The 21,896-nt window shown below is 41.3% G+C and overlaps 1 protein-coding gene and 1 long non-coding RNA gene across 3 annotated transcripts in view; one reads left to right on the top strand and one right to left on the bottom strand.

The window, feature by feature from the left end:
- LOC120433459 overlaps nt 1–9,233 on the bottom strand; it is a 34,945-nt gene extending 25,712 nt beyond the window's left edge. The window contains exon 1 of one of the 2 annotated variants that reach the window (XR_005608573.1): nt 8,778–9,233. This is a non-coding gene — a long non-coding RNA (uncharacterized LOC120433459). The remainder of the gene's footprint in view (nt 1–8,777) is intronic. The other variant, XR_005608574.1, reaches the window with a different exon arrangement.
- Nucleotides 9,234–18,234: 9,001 nt separating this feature from the next.
- Nucleotides 18,235–20,235, top strand: LOC120433657. The gene is made up of 5 exons (XM_039600320.1): nt 18,235–18,279; nt 18,393–18,587; nt 18,757–18,924; nt 19,037–19,132; nt 19,583–20,235. Exons 1-5 carry the CDS (start codon nt 18,235–18,237, stop codon nt 19,898–19,900), a joined length of 822 nt encoding a protein of 273 aa, XP_039456254.1. The 3' UTR covers nt 19,901–20,235.
- The last annotated feature ends 1,661 nt before the right edge of the window (nt 20,236–21,896 follow it).

The raw sequence follows: 21,896 nt of genomic DNA, 5'->3' as shown, positions 1-21,896 counted from the left end.
AGACACACACACACACACACACACACACACACACACACACACACACACACACACACACACACACATAGTGATCAGTTTGTATTTATTGGAGTGAAGTATGACAGAAGAAAGAGAGTCATTGATTGAGAGGGTGCTTTTGTATGATGTCAGACTAGAATATTTAGAGAAAAAGACGTGTTCTGATTACAGGGTTAAAAGCTCACTATATAACGTTTGGAAAACACACTTCTCATCTGCTGGGTGTGTGTGTGAGTAAGACAAAAGCTACCAAAGGCCAGTCAGCGAACAGCTCGCTGTGGTCGGTCACGCTCATAGACACAGCGGTCATTCAGACGGTGACTCCAGCTGATGGTCATTTTACGAGATGCTGAAGTGGATTGTTGTCCCCAGACGCACAAACACAGATGCGTAATGTTAAACGGTTTGGTTTCTCGGGGTATTCATCACAAAGTCACGCCTGAACCGTCTGACCGGCGTGCCCTGATTCCTTTGTCCCAGTTTTTGAATCTTATTAACAGATTTTATCTTCTCCTTCCTGCAACAACTGTTAAACTGTTAAATTACTGCGAAAGCAAATAAGAGAAAAACACCATTGTGTTTCTCTTTTTGTCTTCTGTCTTTGCATTTTCCCCTTAATCGCTCAAACTGTTCCTGTTTATTAAAGATATTAGGTGAAGCAGAGCGACAGATGGTGTGTTTCATGTCTTTCAGTAGCTGCATTTGTTATGAGATAATAAAATGAGGACCCACATGCAGACACCATCCATCCATCCATCCTCATCCGCTTTATCCGAAGTCGGGTCGCGGGGGCAGCAGCCTAAGCAGAGAAGCCCAGACCTCCCTCTCCCCAGCCACCTCCTCCAGCTCATCCGGGGAACACCAAGGCGTTCCCAGGCCAGCGAGAGATATAATCTCTCCAGCGCGTCCTGGGTCTGCCCTGGGCCTCCTCCCGGTGGGACATGCCCGAACACCTCACCCAGGAGGCGCCCAGGGGCATCCTTGTCAGATGCCCGAACCACCTCAACTGGCTCCTTTCGATGTGGAGGAGCAGCGGCTCTACTCTGAGCCCCTCCCGGATGGCCGAACTTCTCACCCTATCTCTAAGGGAGAGGCCAGCCACCCTTCGGAGGAAGCTCATTTCTGCCGCTTGTATCCGCGATCTCGTTCTTTCGGTCACTACCCACAGCTCGTGGCCATAGGTGAGGGTCGGGCGTAGATCGACCGGTAAATTGAGAGCTTCGCTTTACACTCAGCTCCCTCTTCACCACGACGGACCGGTGCAGCGTCCGCATCACTGCAGCCGCAGCACCAATCCGTCTGTCGATCTCCGGCTCCCTTCTCCCATCACTCGCGAACAAGACCCGAGATACTTGAACTCCTCCACTTGGGGCAGGAACTCATCCCGACCGGAGTGGGCACTCCACCCTTTTCCGGCTGAGAACCATGGCCTCAGATTTGGAGGTGCTGATCCTCGTTCCTGCTGCTTCACACTCGGCTGCGAACCGTTCCAGTGCGAGCTGGAGGCCCCCACCGATGAAGCCATCAGAACCACATCATCCCATAAAAAGCAGAGATGAGATTCTGAGGCCACCGAAGTGGAAGCCCTCCGCCACTTGGCTGCGCCTAGAAATCCTGTCCATAAAATTATGAACAGAATCGGTGATAAAGGCAGCAGCCTGGCGGAGCCCATCACCCACCGGAAACAAGTCCGACTTATTGCCGGCAATGCGAACCAAACTCTTACAACGGTTGTATAGGGATCGAATGGCCCGTAGCAATGGGCCAGACACCCCATACTCCCGCATGCAGACACAGTAAGCTTTAATACTAGGCTGTTTAAAAAAAACAAAACTTACAAAAAGTCCCGGAAAGAACAAAAATCTGGTACAAATGAAACGGGAATCCAGGAAGGTAAATATGAGGGACACACAGAGAACTGGAGGGTAAACAGGACGACAGACTAGCTGATTGGGTGCAGGTGAAACCAATGAGGGCGGAACAGACAATTACAAAAGACAACAAAAAATGTAAAACAAAGTTACAACAGAAAGTTCATAGGAACAAACCAACACGTAGGAGAGATGTGCACAAGAATAAACACAAAGAGACACGACAACTGCTCGCGGTAGTTTAAAAGGAGAGCCACTGTCAGCATGGAGTGTGAGGTAAGCAGACCCAGCTAACAGAAGCAGACTTTTATCAGGCGCTGGATTTTAGTTTTGTGGTCATACGTCTTGTCTTCAGGCTAAAAGTCTTTGGTTTAAGCTGTGATGAGAGGCTCTGTAAGTCATATTTACAAAATGCAGCATTTTGCATGAATTCTGTCATGTACCTGTTCAAAATTCATGCACTTTGCATGAAATATGTAGTGCACATAGCACACTGCCCATGTGCCAGCCTTTAAAGGCTGGAAGGGTTACAGTTAGCTATGTTATCTGATGACTCTCCTGTTTTTGCCTCAAAGCAGAGGACCAATAAACACAGACCTAGAGTCTGCACGATGAAATAAGCTCAACTTTAACAGGATGTCTTTGTCGTCGATGACTTCACTTATGTTGACAGTCTTGCTAATCAGCTCGATATGTTTCCGATCAAGCTAACAGTGAGAGGGAATCTGAAAAATTACATATTTTACAACCTACAGTATGAAGATAGTCCAAAGAGGTTAAACACATAACGCAGGATACAGTTTTAGGTTCCCTGTTTAAGGATTACATTCATATATTAACCTTTGTAGCTTTTTTAAAACGAAGTGCTACTGATGTTTGTCAGGGAACAAGAGAAACTTCATATGGTCTCCTAAAGGCCTTTCGCTATTCATCCTTCCAGGTCCTCGAGATTTTCTGGGACTAGTTATGCTATTTTCCAGAGATTTTCTGGTCAGTATTAGTATATAGTTTTGCATGCCTGGTCTTCAGAAGATTAGAGCACAAGTTATCACGGTGAGCTGAGCGAGGAGTAACCCTTCATAACCCTCAAAACCCGAGGTTAAACCCGATGTTATCTCACTAAACCCCTAATCCTGCTTTTCTGAGTGCACGCTTTGCTTCATTAAGATGTGACATTGAACAAAGCTTGCTTTGCTGACCCTCACAAGGTCAGGACCTTCATGTTGATGTGCAGATAAAGAGCAGTGTGCTGCGCTGACTAAGGGTGAGGTAATAAACTGTGATATCTGTTTGGAGGTTATGCAGCTGACGCAAAAGCACGACTCCACCAAGCGTTTACTAAAACCAAATATACACGGATCATTAGAGTGAATAATTATTACGTATTTATTTACATGTGTGTTACTGGAGACTAAACACGTTTAAGATCAGTGATGTTTACAGCTGTACAGAAGGGCATACAAACGTTTTACGGGTGATGCGCTCATGTTCACATCATCATCTGATTCACTGAACCACAGCTAACTGAAGTAATGCAAACATTTCTTAGACCTCTGTTGCTGTTGTGGTCAAAGGTTTTACTCAGCTGCACTTAGATTTTAGTGCTGTTGAAAAAATGCTTACAAACCTAAATATGATGTTTTACGGTGTTTGGACAGAAGCTGTAAATTCTCAGCTTCGGGGACAGAATGTTTGGCTTCAGATAAGAATATTCACGACTGTCAGTATGACTAAGCTTTGAATGTCAAAACATGTCTTTCATTTCTTCTTTTTAAGCATCATGCCACATTGATTTCAACGCATCAAACTACATATTATTGATTTATTAAATAGATAAAACGGGCTCAGTTTGTTTAGACTCGTATTTACGGGACCAGGCAGCGTGCATTTCCTGATGCCCCATTTGAAACCTTCTCCAAACTTCCATTGTTTATCTCTGACAGTAATTTATGATAAGACAGTGCTGACAGCAGCGTTACACCCATTCATGCAAGCATCAACAGACATACACATACATGCGCACACACTCGCAGTAATTTGTAACGGATGTTTGAAGAAGAGCGTAAACTAACCAGACCAATACGCGCTGACCTCGCTGACTCCAGGCAGAAGGTCAGAAGTCGAGTCTTTGCAGGAAAGGCAGCGTTATTACGCCGCTTTAAAGTCTCATCCATCAACTCCAATTTTAATATCGTCTGTAAGACAACGTTAATTATTTTGCGTTCTGGCATTACCAGGAGGCCAAATAAATCATAAAACAGAGTTAGCAGTGTTTGTGCAATCGCAGCCTGATGTTATGGATATTACTCTCATTCTTAGTTTCTTAGTTCAGGCAGAAAATAATGCAAAACACAGACATGCCGCACGAGTTGAGCAAGTCTTTGGGCAGGGCAGGGTGTGTACAGCATGTCTGTGGTCATCACTGGTGGATCGGTAATTACACAAGTCCACTGGTGCTCTTGAAATATCCTGATTTGTGTTCCTTAAATTGAACACGATTAAAGAAGATAAATGGTGTCTCCTGAATCTAAGACTACATCAACTCGTTGTTAAACGCTTGCTTTCCAGGACCAATCATATTCACAAGTGCTCGGCGTGTCCTTGTTCGGACCAATAACCCTGCAGAAACATGTTGAAAAGGCACTGAAAAGAATTTCATCTCTCCTGCCTGAAGGGGAGAAAGGTGCAAACCCTTCATCTCATTGCAAAATTGTTCAGAAAAAATGTTCCTTTAAATCCAAATTTGATTAAAAAGTGAAGGAGGACCTCTCTCCCGGCTTCTTCAAAGCCCAAAGTGTCTCTGTAATGCTGAGGTTCGGCCTCTGGCGACGCTGATTGTGCTCCACTGTGTGTTTTTCTATCCAGCTATGCTTTTACTGCACTCACACTGTGTCTGGGACCATTGTCATGCTGAAAGGTGAAGCCATTATCAATTAGAGGCTCTACAGATGCCGTTGCATGGTGGATCGAGATCTAAAGGCACCTTTCTGTGTTCATAATTGAATCGATTTTTAAATATCACCATCACACTGACTGTACTGCAGCCCCTGTACAGCTGTGTTGTACCTCTCTCCTGACCTCTCCTGGATCCTTAGCAGCCACATTTCCACTGAGACCACTTCTGATCAGGTCCGTGTTGTATTTTTTCCTATTTCTCGAGAGCAGGACAGATATTTTTTTTAAGCCTGACACTTCTTCTTTTGTCCTCCACTTACTGAGTTTCCAGCTAATAGCTCTCTGGAAATCTCCTTTTTGGTGCAATGAATTTTTATTCATTTTGCCAAAGAAATGGGAACAAGTAAAGTGATTTTGTGAAAAGCTGTCTAAATACACTATTCTTTGCTAAGTTGTTTGTTCTAGACACAAGAGTGGCCCATCCCCACTAGGTCAGTGTTAAGTAGTTTAATAAAAGAAAGAAAATACAACATCCCTCTGAAAATGGTCAGATACAAACTAACTGGCTATTTTTGAGCAATAGTTCTTGGGAACTATTGCTCAAAAATACTTTAAATATTACAAGAAACTCCTTGAAAGCAAAATATAAATAAATGTGTGGAATCACTTCGACTTGACATGAGCCTTCACAGCTTTCAGATCTCTAATCAACAGCATTTGTTCAGTTTCATGTTTGAGAGCAGTTAAAATTAGGTTGAACAAAAAAAGACAACTTTTCCACATTTTACTTTTAACCATATTTGTACAGGGGGCATCTTTTTAAAGGCCATCATGACTGGACGTCCAGATTTAGACCAAAACTAACATCCATGAATAACTGGTGCTCGGTGGGCACCATTAAAAAGGAAAGGATACAGCCAAATACAGCTGTGTATATGGAGTGTATATGTGTATTAGAGCATGCACTGAAGTGGCTTTGGTGTTTTAGATAATCTCACACAGCTGGCAAGCAATTCCCTCCCAAACCTGCCGACCGCTGTCTTCAACATGTGGAGTCATGTTCATCCTTTTGATATGTTTTCCCTTGCTCAGGCGAGTGCTTTTATTAAATGATATCACTCCCTTAGATCTATCCTACACAAAACCAATTGCGTATGGCAAACACTGAAGCTTATATATGGGCTCGGTACAATGTCAGAGTCAAGCTGTTAACGATACACACACGCGCACACACACACACACACACACGCACACACGCACACACGCACACAGAAAGATAACAGTGTCTAAGAAGCTCTTACGCAGATTCTTGTCGTCGTCTTCATCTCCCCCTTTGTCATCTTTCCAGTGTAAAGTCAGACAGTGATTCATTCCCCTTCATGATCACCTGGCTGGGTTTTCTGTCATCACTCATTTGATGTTCACCCAAACTACCTGACCTGCAGACGCAACCAAAAAGCACACACTCACGTTCACCATTTCTCTGACATGAATCAGAGGCTGGATCAGAGGTTGTACTGATGGTATATCGACTGCATCCAGACTGGCTAACAGAGAAGAGCCTCTGTATGACATAAAAGACATCTTGACTGTGAATGATGTCATGTAATCACTGTGTGGATGGAAGAGAAGCTCTGCCTTCAGAAATACTTAAATACAAGAGGCAGAACACAGAGAATACACTAAAGGTATACTTACTGAAAAGCATAAAAAAGGTTTTCATGTCTTAAAATAAACCGTACAGCCAAGCGTTTAAGACGTCAAGTTCATATGTGTGTGTGTTTCATGCATGCACCACAGCTGGGAGGTTACAGGAACATTTCTGGAATACTAATAGAGTACTAATTCAGCTTCCATGGTCCTGTCTACCGCAGTGACTTCATATTCTATGTCTGTACCTTTAGCTGAGTTTCCACCCAAGCACTGTTTCATAATTATGATGCAGCGACTTAGAATAGTTGAGTGAAGCTGAAAGAAGGAGTAAAGTACAGCAGAGTATAAACAAAAAGTTCTGCGTTCGCCTGTAAAATGTGCTTTTCTTTGGGCCAGCTCTCAGCAGACGTACAGATTTACTCCTCCAGTGTGTATTGACAGCACATGGATTCAAAACAAACTTCCCCATAATGGCATGCTGCAGAAAGCTTCATTATTTTTTTCCATTCTGGAAATTGTCAGGAATCTCTGGCCTGTTGTTACTGACCATTTAGTCCTTGTACAACTGCAGAGAGACCTTGGTTTGTGTTTTTGTTATTTGGAGGGTGTTGGACTACCCCAAGTTAAAGTCTTGTTAACGAGTGAGGGGAGAGCAGAGCATACGTTTGAGAGATGGACCAGTACAACATCCACAGTGATGCAGATGCTGTACTGATCTCTTGTGGTAAAGAGAGAGCTGAGCACAAACGTAAAGGTGCTGATTTACCGTTCAACCTGTCTTCCCACCCTCACCTACAGTCACGAGATCTGGGTAGTAACAGAAACAATGAGGTAGAAATGTGTCTCCTTCTAAGGGTGGCTGGGCTTTTCCAAGGGTGAGGAGCTTGGTCATTGAAGAGGGACTCGGATTAGAGCCCCTGCTCCTCCACATCATAAGGAGGCAGATGAGGAAGTTAAGGCATCTGATTAGGATGCTTCCTGGATATCTCCTAGGCAAGGTGTTTCCCCCATGTCCTACAGGAAGGAGGCCCAGGGTTAAACCCAGGACTTGCTAGAGAGATTATGTCTTGGCTGATTTGGGAATCAATCAGTGTCCCTTTGGATGAGCTGGAAGAGCTGGGCAGGGAGGGGAAGTCTGGGCTTATCTGCTTAAACTGCTGCCCCTGTGACCTGAACCTGGATAAGCGGCAGAAAATGGATGGATGGAATTAGTACACACAAATGTGCAAAATCAGCTTCAGCTAATGATTACACTACCATAGACTGTGAAAGGTACGGAGGCAGTTTTTGGGCCTAAAACTTGAAGCTAATGCAGATATGTTTTAAACCTCCATCCTTCTTATTAGTCAGCAGTTTCTTAACAAGAGCCAGTGTTGCCAACTCCTCAGTAAGGAAAATCACTATTGGCTGTCCTAAAAGTCATTAGAAGTTGCTAAATGGCGTCATCACCTAATTTGCATAATTGGTCATGTTTATGTAATTGTAACCTAAGTTGTAGGAGAGAGAAATAACATCGTAGAAGAGACATAAAGTGAGAAAAAAACACCCTAAATGCAGAATATATTTAAGAATATAAAGAATATATTTAGAACTAAAAAATTTAATTTCTTTTAGCAATTATCAGTTTTTTTATGTCACAATTCCAACCCACCTCCTTTATCCGGGCTTGGTACCAGCAAAAGTGACCCGAAATTGGCACTCTGGTGGAGTTACTTTTTGTGTCTGTGCGTGTTTAAGTAGTTTTAAACCTTGTGATTCACAAAAAGTAAGAGTAAAAGAAGAACTGACGGTGTAACAGTGAGGGCGGGAGCAGCAGCTTCGCTCATTTGCAGTTTGGATGCGTAGGGGTCAGCATCTCCTGCTCTGACAGCAGCTGGGGGCGACTGCTGCGTGACGACGGTCCGCCGCCTGTCAGCGCTTTGGCACGGGCGAGGTGCCCACAGCAGCACCCGCTGCTTGTTGAGAGTAAGAGCAATCCGTGCTTTCAGGTCATATGTCTCCCTAACAACACCAGCAAAAGTCGCCAGATTTATCGCTAGCCGCTTTTTAGAAAAAAAGTCACTAATGGGGTCTGAAAACTCGCTAAATATAGCGACAAAGTTGCTAAGTTGGCAACACTGACAAGAGCCAAGTTGCTCAACTCCAGGCTTCAACACAGAACTAAAGGGTGGTTCAAGTCTCTTAGCATTTTAGCCTCTTTAGCCTTTGCGACTATCTGCTAGTGATGGGCAATATTTACATTTCCAAGTAGCCACCATCAGTCCCCCAAAGAAACTTTTTTCCCCACTGTTTTAAACTGAGTAAAACAAGCGAGCTAAAGAAGCAAAAGGATATACTCACATGAAGGAAGCTTTGCAGCATCTTTACTTAAACAGGTGGGATTGTGGTGGTGTCTGAAAAAAAACTAGCAAGAAACAGCTAGCTTACCTAGCATGAGCTTGAAGGCTTGTTAGCTCAGAAATTCAGATGCAGAGTGTTAATGTCAAAATTACAACGCCAGGCAACAGATTTGCTCGTCTCAAATGAAGAGTCGCTGTTAGCGTCTCTGTACAGTTACTGTTCTGTCACTGTTCTTTTGTTTTTGCTAAGACACTGATTCTCATGACAAACATTGCCATCTTTAACTGAAACTGTAGTAGACGCAGTGTAGTAAGAATAAAATCATGTAACGTTCGTCGTGTTCATCACTGGCTGCTGGTGTTAGATTAGACTGTTAGACTGTCGACGCTCAATCATGGTATGTCATCTTTGGTGAACCATGATGCTCATTAATGTCTGCTCAGAGCTGCCAAGCATCAGAACGATTCATCTATTGTGATAGCTGATCAAACTTCAACCTTTCTACTGTCTTCACTCAGCTCCACTCAGCATGCTACAGCTAGAAAACCCCTTCAGGCTTCTTTGTCATTGGTCGCTATGATTATGTCATGATCATTTCTCAAAATGCTGAGACTCAGCTTTAGTGAATGGGACAGAAGAAATTAAATAAAAGGTTTATAGTTTCTCTAGACAATTAAAGTGCATTTCAGCATCTTAAGAATGTATATTTTTGCAGGAAGTAACATAAAAGTTTCATCAGTGACTGAAAAAAGTGTCAAACCTTCTGTGGCTGAGAGGTGCTTCCAGGGGGCTGAAAGACTCATTTCTGGCTCTAACAGAGTCGGCACAGACCAACGCTCTCGTTTACACATCATGTCAGATTTCTACCTCTGGGGAGATTTGCGCCCCGTGTCCCTCAGTGTGTCTGTAGGTAGGAGGTGTATTCTTGCTCTGGGACATTGGGGATATGCATCTGCCTGACTCTGCATTCTCCGCTTTCTGTGACTCACCGCCCAGAAATCCACTCTGGTAGGTCTTCGCGCACACATTCGCACACATATACAGACATGACAAATCCTGGGCTTCCACCGTCATGAGCTCACTGAAAAACAGCTGCCATTTGCTCACTGAGGTCAAATTAGGGAGAAAACCGTACTGCCTGTCTGTCTCCTTATCGGAATCTATTCCTAAATGTGCATCAGTGTTCTGCTTTGTCCTCCCAGCTGCATTCCCTCTTTCTTTCTGTAAGTCAAGGAACGAGTCTGGTTTAGCTGAACCTACATCTTCGTTTAGTAGCTGTGTGTTAACGACAAAACCAGTGGAGCAGCAAGCTAACTGTAATCAAACCAAGCAGTTTTGAAATGTTGATAATATTTACTCACTGAATTTGGAAACTTGTGAGCACATGGTGGATGAAAACTGAACCAGGACTCTAGTTTGTAAGCTGGTTTGGATGTTGGTAAGGCAGAGGCTGCATGGTGTTTAAAACCTGTGCAGTTATTTAACTCTTTCTGTCAGCTCTACAGTAATGTTGGCGTGCACACACTTGATGCAAAAACCTATAATCTATCAACAGGGGACTTTAAATTGGCCTTAAGAGGTTGGGAATGCATTATGTAAATGAATTTAATCACAAAAAAAACATGTGCATGTTTGCACGGGCTCCTGTTAATGTGTGTGTTTCTGCATGTTTCTTTGCATGCATTTCATTTGGCTCAGCATCCTATCTAACTCCAAAACTTTGCTCCTCCCTTCCCTCTGGGAGAAACACATCACACACACACACACACACACACACACACACACACACACACACACACACACACACACACACACACACACACACACACACACACAAGCAGAGGTGGGCCCATCAAAAGGCAGGCTTTTCCCAGTGTGGTATGGTTAAATGATAGAGCATGAGCTCAGCGGCGGTTAGGCAGAGGACTGGAGGGCAAAGAGGAAAAACAGTCAGCTGCTTGGATATGAAGGCAAACAGGGAGTGATAAATCTACACAGAGAAAGCCATGAGGAGCACAAGGGATGGATAGATGCAGAGAAGAAAGAAGGCACTGCCATGCAGTTCAGATTTTAGTTTATTTTATCCACACACGTGTTTCTATCATGCCACAACCTCATGACTGAGGGTTAGACTTCAGTTCAAGAGCTCCAAATCCACAGCTGAAAGCTCATATTGTGGATTTTGTGTAGACTGACGTTTTGAGGCCATTTGCATGATTACCGCTAAAGTTTTCATCCAGCAGAGGAAGTGCTTGCATGTGTGTGTTATGCTACTGACAGGAAGTAAAAAGATTTTGACACCACTGACGAAATGTTCATAAATAGCTGCTTTTCTTTCTTCTTTATATGATATTTTCTGTGTGAGCACACTCTGTTCCTCCTCATCCTCCCCTCCCTATACTCACCTCCTTCTCTCCTCTGTGTTTGAACTCTGCCTAGTGTTGATACAAGACCTACATATATGAACCCCCCCTCCTCTAATGACCCACAGTGGGGATCGCAGTGTTTAAGACAACACAGCGAGGATCTTTGGTTTGTTATTTCTGGCTATGATTCATAAACCCTTTAGCATAAATGAACCGTGACTGACTCCAGGTCCCTCGAAAGGATCTCACATTCTCACTGACATCATGTTGGGCTGAGAGTTCGGTGAGATTAAGTTTACATGTGTAACTGGAAGTTATAACTCTGTCACATTCATGGCATCACTGAGATATCACAGCTCTGCGCTGAATCAGTTTGATCCTCAACAAATCATTTAAGCTTTACTGCCAGTTTGGCAGGTGATACTACTTTGTGTGTTTTTGTCTGTTGCCTGCATGTTGTTTGACCGTGATTATCATGACCATGTGCCGGGAGAGGCCGATAAAAGGTTCTCCTACAGTTTGAACCCTCCATTTACCAACAGATTTGGAAAGCAGGATGCTGGTTTATGAAGAAAATAATACTGCTCATCAGTGATGTCGGTGTTACCCTTTGTACACACAGCCTTGAATGTGAAATGGAATATTCCTGAATTTAAGGAACACTTACAGGCCTCACTTTACTGACTCATCTTTGTCTAAATCGCTGATGTGAAGGAGAAACACGATGAGATAGGGGCAGGCAAAAGACAGAGATTAGGGAAGGGCTGGAGGAGGGGGAGGAGGTGAGACTAGAGGAAGTGAGCGTGGATAAGAGAGATGTCTGAAAAAGAGAAACAGAGTGGAGGAGGAGGAGGAGGGAGTCTGATATACTGATTGTGGACTCAAGTTTAGTCTGGAAAACTTCCAACCCTGTGACAAAGGGGGAAAACCAGGCTTGGGGTCATTCTCTTCTCTTTTCGTAAAGCCTCTGTTTGCTCAGAGACGCTGCCAAGCTGAGCCATGCTACACCTTTGAATCTTTACTCAAACTGGGCCTCCTTATTATCTTTTGTACAGGCATCATCAGAAAACAAGTCCTGTGGGGAGGGGGGCTTTGTTTTTAGGTCAGTGCAATTAACATCCCCCTTTGTGCATGGGCGTACATATGTATGCTCCTGGGTAAAAGCCTAGTTTAGTCTTTCTTTACAATGTGGCTCAGTACAGAAAATGAGAAAAAATTGCTTTCGGGAGGTTTTTGTGGATTTCAGCGATGTGCTGCAAAATCAAAATGTATTTCATGCATCCTTTTTGGAAATGTGAAAGGTCTGTATTCTTACACCAAGTGTTGTGGATTACACTCCCTCATGTACACTGTAAGACCGAATAGTAATAGTTTGATAAATGAAATGAGTTCCAACTACTTAAAAACCTGTTATAAGTTCATACACCTTTATTTTTTTGAGTAGTTTGAACAAGTTTGTTTTTTCAAGTTATCAGTACTTAAATATATTGATTAGTTTCTGACATTGCCCTCAAATAATTTGAGTTTTAACACTGACGTCACTTACGTCCCTACGTACGTACGTACGTGCGCCACCTGTTTCTTTATGAAGTGCTGGCAACCATCTTGGATTCCTCGCTTCGAGTGCGAATGCCCGCTCATTACTCCGAAAGAAAGTTGTGGAACGTTAATTTCCCAACAGAAATAAAATCACTTGGGAAGGGTTTTTTGCTGCATTGCCTTTGACGCTGGATAAATGAGGACGTGCTGTGGTATGTTACAGACCTTTGAACTGGAACAGCTAACGCTCTGCACTTGGCTAGCTGCATTTACCGCCTTCGCAGCAATTTTGTCTTTGTGAGCGCTTTTGTGGTAAGTTTAATTTTTTTATGAAACCTTATTTCTCTTTTGTAATACGAATTTTTATCGTCATAAATGTCGAATTGTAGCAGGCATTTAATAACTGCCTTTTGTTCTTTTTTTTTTTCCTTTTTTTTTGTTTGTTTGTTTGTTTGTCCATGCCACCAAATGTAAAAATAGGGTTCCAGTGTATGGTCTTGGTGGCACTGGCCCCAAAGTGTGTTTTGCATGAATTGTGCTAATAAGCTCACATTTAGTATAACACAGTATTAGTCCCAGCAGAGGCGAGCACTAAAGCTAAGCCCTGCTCATACATTTCTAATCTCTTATTACTGTAAAATAAGTCTTTAGCAGGCGTTTCTAAAGTGCCAAACAGATTTGCAGTTTATAAACTGTGATAAATTGTTGAATCTTTGTTGCACTGCTGCGCTGCTTAGCTAACTCATTTGCCAACTGGTGGAACTTGAAAGCTATGTTTAGTTCTCTGGAATTGTACATATTAAAACTGGGGCATCAATATTGTAATCACAGGATGATATAAGCAGTGATCAATCATCATATAATTAGGCGGTAGAACTTGGTTTGGGTTGCAAATAGTTCTGTATACAAGTAGGAATGTTGAATCTTCTGAACTATTAAGTTGTTGTGCCTGGTCTATTTCAGGTTAACTTGAGGGTGAACCCATCAATAATATATTTACCAAACAGTTTTTTTCTCTAATTTTATTCTCAACCCCAGTGTACATTAGGACTTTGAGTTTATTTTTGATGTTATATTGAAATAAGGTGAAATTCCTGTGTTATTATTAGTTAAGGTTTCGTTGAGTTCTGGCCTAGTTATGTTTCATCTGTCACCTTGGTTATGTGTCTTGTCTGTTCTCTGTACGGTCCGTCTTGTCTTCTGTGTTTTACTTTCATGTCCATGCCCTCATTTCCCTAATCTGTTTCCTTGAGTCTCCCCTTCAGTTTGGTGTCTCCCCATGTATTTATGCGTGTTCCATGTTCTATTTGTCAAGCTCGTGTTGTCTTGTCTACATCCCTTTCTTGTTTCTGTTTTACTGTGAAGAGTCTGGTGTTCCATGTTCAGTTTGTTTTGTTGTACTTACCCTGTGGCATTCAGGTTCATTTGTGTCAGCTGTGTTTCCTGGTGTTTCCACTTCCCTCTTTTCCTTTCTATGTATTTAAGTCCTCTGTCTTCGTCTGTTCAGTGTCTATTTATCTTCATGTCAAAGTCACAGAATTTCTGCTACTGCTCAGGTTCATGTTCATGCTCATGTTTAGACTTTTTTCACTTTTATGTTTGCATGTCCCTGTTAAGTTTCATGTTCTTGTCTCTCGTTATTGTTTTCAATGTTAGTTTAGGCTTTCCGCAGTTTAGGATTTAGTTTAGTTTCACCCTTGTTTCGCCTTTTGCCTTGCTTTTTATGTTTTTGGACATCACCCTGAAATAAACGCTTTTTTTTTTTTTTTTCAGTTCTGTCTCACCTTCGTCTGCTTTTGTGTCCGCTCCATAAACACACCAGTGATCCCTGCATTACATTTTCCTTGTTGTTCCAGTTCTAATATGATGTTTGTAACTCTTTGTCTACTTTGTATATCTATGTGATGGTATTAGCAAATGTTTAAAAAGTGGTTGTTGTTAGAGCACCTGTATGTATACAGTGTTTGATAACTGATTATGTAAAAAAGTGACAAAGCGCTGGACAATAACGTATTATAACTATTTCTTTCTCTCTCTTTTCAGGTTAAGGCTGAAACTCCTTGCTGGTGTAGAAAGATACTATTTTGGTATGTTGATTGCTAAAAATAAGAAAAAAACACTGATAGCACTTCCACAGTTACTTTAAAAAGTAAAAAAAAAAAAAAAAATCATACAATGGCGTTCAAGTGCAAACTTTGTAATCTTATCTTTGGAAAACAGATAAAGGTGCTTGAGCACTATCGGTTACATCATAGCAATGTTTCCTCAGTCAGTCCTTTGCCATGTCCATATGATTGCTGTATCTGTACATTTCAGTCACTGAATGCTTTGAAAATTCATTTAACACGGATACATTCTGAGAAAGTTGAGCAAAGTAGAGATCAAAGTGCAGTGTTTCTTTGCCCTCTTTGTGGTTGTAGCCAGCCATTCAATGATAAAAATGTCCTTAGTCACTTAAGGACACATCTAAAACAACAGCATGAGACATTGGATTGCCCTTTCAAAAATTGTCACTACCGTACTAATGTGTATTCGTCCTTCAATACCCATAGAAGTAGGTGTCATCCTGATGGTGATATTTCAGCCTTTAAGTGTGAAATTATTCTTAAAGAAACTGCTAACCATCCTTTACAGAGTAATGTTGAATATGAGGATGCTGGTCCTCAAACTATGACTATGAACTTGGAAGTCCTTCCTCTAATCCTTCTGAGTCCACACATGACACTGAGGAACTGCAAAATCAGTTAAAAAACAACTTGTCTTCCCTCTTCTTAAAAATGTACAGTGTTCTTCATGTGTCAGAGAGAGCAATACAGAACATCATTGACGACTTGTTGCAGATATTCTCACTGTCCAAACCTCTTGTGAGAGACTCTATTACCAACATTCTGCACCAGCATAGTCAGCCAGTGAGTGAAGTCGTACTGAATGAGTTGGTGGAAGCTGTTATGAACACAAATGTTTTTGTTAATGCAGCTACAGCAGGTGCAGAGTTATCCACTGCTAAGCGGAGGAAAACGTTTGTGAGGAGCCATTACCCTCTAGTAATGCCTGTCCAATACTCTCTAGGTTCTAGTGGTCCCACAGTAGTATATGTCCCAGTATTGCAGATGCTCCAGAGTATGTTCAAAAATACTGATATTGTTGATAAAATCAAAGAAACTAAACAATCACCACCTGGGGTGTACATGTCCTATACAGATGGGACATATTTCAAAGAGAACCAGTTTCTGTCAGCAGCCGGAGAGCTGAGGTTGTCACTGATTTTGTATGTGGATGACATTGAGCTAGCCAATCCTTTAGGCACAGCTAGAAAGATCCACAAACTTACTGCAGTTTATTGGTTACTTGCCAATCTACCAAGTCAGTACAGGTCAAGCCTACATGTTATACAACTAGCTTTGCTGTGCAAAGTTTCTGACCTGCAGAAGCATGGTTATGAAAACGTTCTTTCCCCTTTGTTGAAAGATTTGCAAACTCTGGAGCAGGAGGGCCTCTTCATAGAAACCCTTGGTGAATGCATCAAGGGTTCTGTGCTCTTTGTGGCAGCTGATAATTTAGCTGCTCATGGTCTTGCGGGCTTTGTCCAGTCTTTCAGAGCACATCATTTTTGCAGATTCTGCTGTTGCACTGCAGATCAGATGCAGACCACTGAAGTTTCTGAAGGTGAATTCACCATGAGAACAACGGAGTGTCACGATCTTCTTGTGGAAAAAACTGTACAAGAAGATAATTTAAACCATGTCGGTGTAAAAGACGATTGTCCCCTCAGAAAAGCACTGCAGCACTTTCATCCCATCACTGGTTTCCCACCAGACATACTGCATGATCTTTTTGAAGGGATTGTGCCTGTGGAGTTGGCGCTGTGCATTGGAGAACTTATTCGGCGAAAATATTTTTCTTTGGAATATCTAAATACAAAAATCCGCACATTTCCATACCAGCACTCAGACAGACTTGATAAACCCCAACCGATTCCCAAGAATTTTGCATCCAAGCTAAGCATTGGGGGAAACGGGCATGAAAACTCCACCTTGTTGAGATTAATACCACTTATGGTGGGAAGTAAAGTCCCTGAGCAAGATGAAGTATGGGCCACAATGATGGATCTCAAAGAAGTTGTACAGCTTGTATTGTCTCCATCTTTCACAGAAGAATCTATTCAGTACCTGCAAACCAAAATAAAGGAGCACAGACAAGGCCTTAAAACAGTGTTTCCTGATTTTAAGCTCAAACCCAAGCATCACTACATTGAGCATTATCCTGAGCTAACAAAGCACTTCGGTCCTTTGATTAACCTGTGGACCATGAGATTTGGGAAAACATCGTTTTTTCAAAGGAGTTATTCAGGATACAAAGAACTTCAAGAATGTTTTGAAAACACTTGCAACCAGGCATCAGCATATGATGGCATATCACCTCAATGGACCCTTGTTTTTCAAACCGCAAGCGCAAGCTTCAAGTGTCACCTGTGTCCAAGTTGCAACTTTGCCTGAAGTAGCACAAGATTTTATCAAGACTAAGACAGACAGCCAAAACATATACACCACTCATAAAGTGTCCCTAAATGGAACGGAGTATGCAAATGGAATGTTTGTCTCTGCAGGCCAGACTGGAGGACTTCCAACATTCAGCAGGATTGAATATCTTATGCTTGTAAACAATTCCATTTCCTTGTTTTGCAGGAATTACGAATGCTGGTACATTGAGCATTTGAGGTCATTTGAGCTGACGTTAACAGACAGTTTTTCGGTGTATCAGCTGCCGGAGCTAAATGATACAGTAAGTCTGACAGCATATACTGTTGATGGACATCTGTTGTTGACACAAAAAGATTCATTCTGATCAGACACCTGCGGGATTAATATTGCTTTTGGAATAAGCCACTTGTAGCCAAATAGATCAGGGTGAAAAAAGAACAACTACTACTCTTCTCTTTTCCTTTCTAGGAAATGTCTGCTCAAGCCCTACTACTTCATGTTCATGTCTCAAAAGAAATTGTGAGAAAACTGACTTTATTCTCACGTCCAGAATCTGTGGATCAGCTAAAAGACATTATAAAAGAAAAGTTCAAACTTGACTATGACTTTAGCTTATTATACGAAGACCCAGACTTTGACAGGCAGCTTTATTCACTTCTAGATATTGAGGAGCTTCCACAGAAAGCTGTTGTAAAAGTTGTTAGACCAGAGAGTGATGATAGTTCAGTAGCATCAGATGACACAATAATACTACCCCATGCCATGACTCCAGACAGGGTTGAAAGATGGCCTCAGGATTTCCCAATTCCTACATTTTCCTATGAGGTAGAACTCATACTTGGTGAGGGTGATGTTGCTTATGAGAGAACAGGAAAGGCTCTCAAGTTGTCTAGGGGACAAAAGCATGACATTCTTGAAACTCTTGCAGCTAAAATGCATAGTTTCAAAGCATATCCCAGTGATCGGGACATATCAGTGGTAGCTGAAGCTCTTGTCACCAAGCATCCTTGTTTGAAGGAGCCTGGATCACAGACAGGCTGGTATGGGTGGAAAAATAGCCTAAAGTTTAAGATGGGGAACTATCGTGCTAAATTGAGTCGGGCTGGATTTCAAGAGGTAGCTGTGAATTCTGGAAGGAGAAGTAGAAATGACCCAGACAAGCAGTCACCACACACTGACATTAAAAGACCTAAAAAGGCAGAAGTAAATTTTCTGCCGAATTTCCCAAGGGTGAAGATGCTGTTAGCCTTGAGCAGCTAAGACTACAGATTGTGGATGAAGTCAAGAAAAGTGAAAAGAATCACGTCCTGATTACAAAGCTGATGCATACCACATTTGCCTTGCGACGCAAAGAGATCATCAGTGATGACCTACCAGTAGGTGACATCCTGGATCGCTGGCCTGCTCTGAAATTGGAATCTCAGGTAAGGTTTCCTTAGATCATGCATATAACAAGATGTATATTATATTGATTTCTGTTATGTGGCCTGTCTGAATTAATACAAATTAGGCCATGGTAGTGTAAGGATTTTGATGTATTTTGCAAAGATTTGTAGACTAATCGTAACTTGCAAATTTATTTTGTGTGTTCAGATCTATGCAGAATTCCACAGAATTACAAACCTCACCCTGAAGAACCACTTTTATGCTGTGTTGGACCAACATGCTCCCCGGCTCCAGAGCTTATTCCGAAAGAAAGCTGCTCGCACAGGGAAAGTGTCTGCTGTTCTGTCTCAGCTCTTCCGAACCTATGATCTCCACGTAGGTGGGGTTTTGTCTTGTTTTTTCAGATTTATTTAATTTGATCCATTTTAACTGCCATTCTTGACTAGGTAAGCCAATAATTAAAAAAAAAAATGTTCTTGTGATGTAGGAACAAGTTGATATTCATGCCCGACGTGCTGTTGTGCTTCATGCCCTCCCTGCCTATTTGCACGAAGACACCTCTACCTTCATCAAAACGTGGGATGTAAGTTTGTGAACAGTATCCAAGTATCAACCTTGTTTAGATTTCACAAAAAATTATGACACTTTGACAGTGTGAGAAGTATCTCAATCCTTTGGGTCTGTCTACAACAGTGTCCATGTCACATAATGGGGAAACGCCACATATTCTTAATGTGTATAGACCCTACCCTTCTATAATGTTCCTAGCCCAACCATACATCACTGTACATTTATTTATTTATTTTTAATAATAGAACTCCCATTGACTTTCTGTAGTTATTGCCATCAAAGAGGTATGACTTTGCTTTATGAGTACTAGTTGTCATTTTTATTTTTCTCAAGTTTTTTGTGTGTTTTGGCTTTTTTGTTGTTCAAACACTTGATTTCTAAGATGGGGATAATCCAGTACTTGTATAGATGAAACTAAGAGAAATGGGAATGCACTAACATGTAGTAATTTTGTTTTCTGTAGATGATGCATTCTGATGAACCAGATATTAGTGAAGTGCCACTTGGACTCCTCCTGATCAGAGCCAATTCCAGCGATGCAACATTCTTCTGTCCTGAGAAGATTGCAGTTTTGGTCAAGGGTAACATGATCATTGATTTCCCCACCCTGGCTGATGCATTTCTAGTAATATTTGGACTGACTTACACCCTGCATCTAAGCTACCCAAAATGTTTGGCCAACACATTTGACTTTATTCAGAAAGTGTTGATGGGTCTGGAGGATGGGAAGTTGAAGCCCAAAGTGCTGAGTCTCAAAAATGATCTTTTGGCAGCAGAATAATGTCCAGGGTTCCTACATAGCCCTCAAGTGCCTGTTAAAGCAAGTAACTCAGTTTATCATTTTTCCAAGTCTGGATAAGTTTAAAAAAAGAGAATAGAAGCGAGAAAATGTTGGCATTTGCATACTCTCATTTCATACTTGATTATCTAAAAGCCAAACATCCAAAATAAAAGGGGAAGGTGATAAGGAGTTTTACAAGACTTTGTTTTATGTTTCTAAAGAGGGATTTATCTATTTAAGGTTTTATTGGTCTGTTGTTGACAGCATGATTGCACTCTACAGATGTGTATATTGGTTTAGTAATAACCCTTTGCTGTTTTTGTAATAACAGTATTGGCATATTAAAAGGTTCCCAATAATATTCCAGTGTATTAGCTGCACTGTAATTTACTTTCATTCAGTTTCCCCACCTGACAATGCAGGATTTTCTGTGTGTTTTTCATTTTCTTCTGTTTTTTTTTTTGTTTTTTTTTTAACAAAATGCCATACTCAACTGTTAATGGCATCTGAATATTGTTGTATTCAGATTTCACATGTTGTGAAAGTCTTTATTTCTAATATTGTAACCTTGTGCCTAAACTTGACATTTCTGAAATTATTCCCAGTAATATTTGGTGAATTTGTCTTTGGGATTGCCGAGATTTTTTTTTTTTTTCTGAACATACATGCAAGGAAATTTAATTTGTCATTTATTACTGTACTGCATTTGTCATACCGAAAGAGGATCTCAGCTCTATCCCCTTGCTACACACACAAGTATTTTTGGTTCTCTGAAAAAACACAAATGTTAAGACATCGTGTCTTAACAAGTTAATGTTACTCAATAAATTTGTAAGTTAAATTTATGTTGTCTGTCTGGTTTGTCCTGTTTTACAAGTGTAGTTGCTTATTTCTAGCACATTTTTTTTCTTTTTATATCCAATTCAAAACACATTAAATTTGGCTACTACAGGAGTTTGGGTGTATTTTAAAGTTTTGAGTATCATTAGCTTAAAATGGTTAACATTTTAAAACTAATATTAATTCCTTATATTTACTTGATTTAGATTTGTACTTGAAACTCAAAATATCAAGTAGAGAGTACCAAACCAAGAATGTGGATATAACATGCAAACATTTATCATTGGTACTTAAAAATATTTATCTAAAGCTAATAAATAACGTGTGTTTAATTAACTTTCATCTTTGAGTTTTGGTTACTTCAAATATTTTATGTAATCAGTTTCACCAAAAGTTTTGAGTTAAATTAACTTATTGGGTTTTACAGTGTACATAACATGTGGAAGAGTCCTGGTTTGATCCCAGGATGAAGCACTAATCCCTTTGGGTTCTCTCAGGAAAAGCATCTGGCATTAAAAATGTGCCAAATCAAACATGTGGAGCAGCCCCTGGCGAATAAGTGAGCGGCTGAAAGTAGCTTTAATACTTCTGTATCAGTAAGTAAAATCAAACTGCCTTAGTGAGAGTTCAGTAATTTATGTTGTTGATTCTTAAATTGCACCCAAACAGCAACCTCCATGGTGAAAGATTGTGCCAAAGACAACAGTTCCTTAAATGGCCGAGGCCGGCTTCAGAAGTGAGTCAGCTCTTGTTGGCTCCCATGGCAAAAGGTTCAAGTGTTCCAGAAGAAAGAAACATGTTTACAGCACGGGACAAAAAACGATTGCAGTTCTTAACAGTGCTGTTGGTGGCAACTGTTGCAATGATTATGCTTCTACCTGTTTCTCCAGCTAACTGAGAAACTTAACTTGACCTCTTAACCGTGCTTTCATTGTTTGGTAATTGATATTTTTCGATGATATTATACGGGAAATTATATGGCTTGCTCTGCAGTTTATTTTAGCGATTGTCCAAAAGTTTTCACTTCAGGTTTTTAATGAAAAACTGATGTTTTATGTCAATTTTCACTCATTTTGTGTGTGCTGGAGTAATGCCCAGGTTATGGGTGCACTTTGCAGCCATAGCCTGGGCAGCTAGCTCGGTAGCTAGCTGATAA

Source organism: Oreochromis aureus, linkage group 16 (assembly GCF_013358895.1).
Source record: "Oreochromis aureus strain Israel breed Guangdong linkage group 16, ZZ_aureus, whole genome shotgun sequence".
Lineage (NCBI taxonomy): Eukaryota > Metazoa > Chordata > Actinopteri > Cichliformes > Cichlidae > Oreochromis > Oreochromis aureus.
Note: the sequence above shows the minus strand (reverse complement) of the source record. Positions and strands in the feature narration are given on the sequence as shown.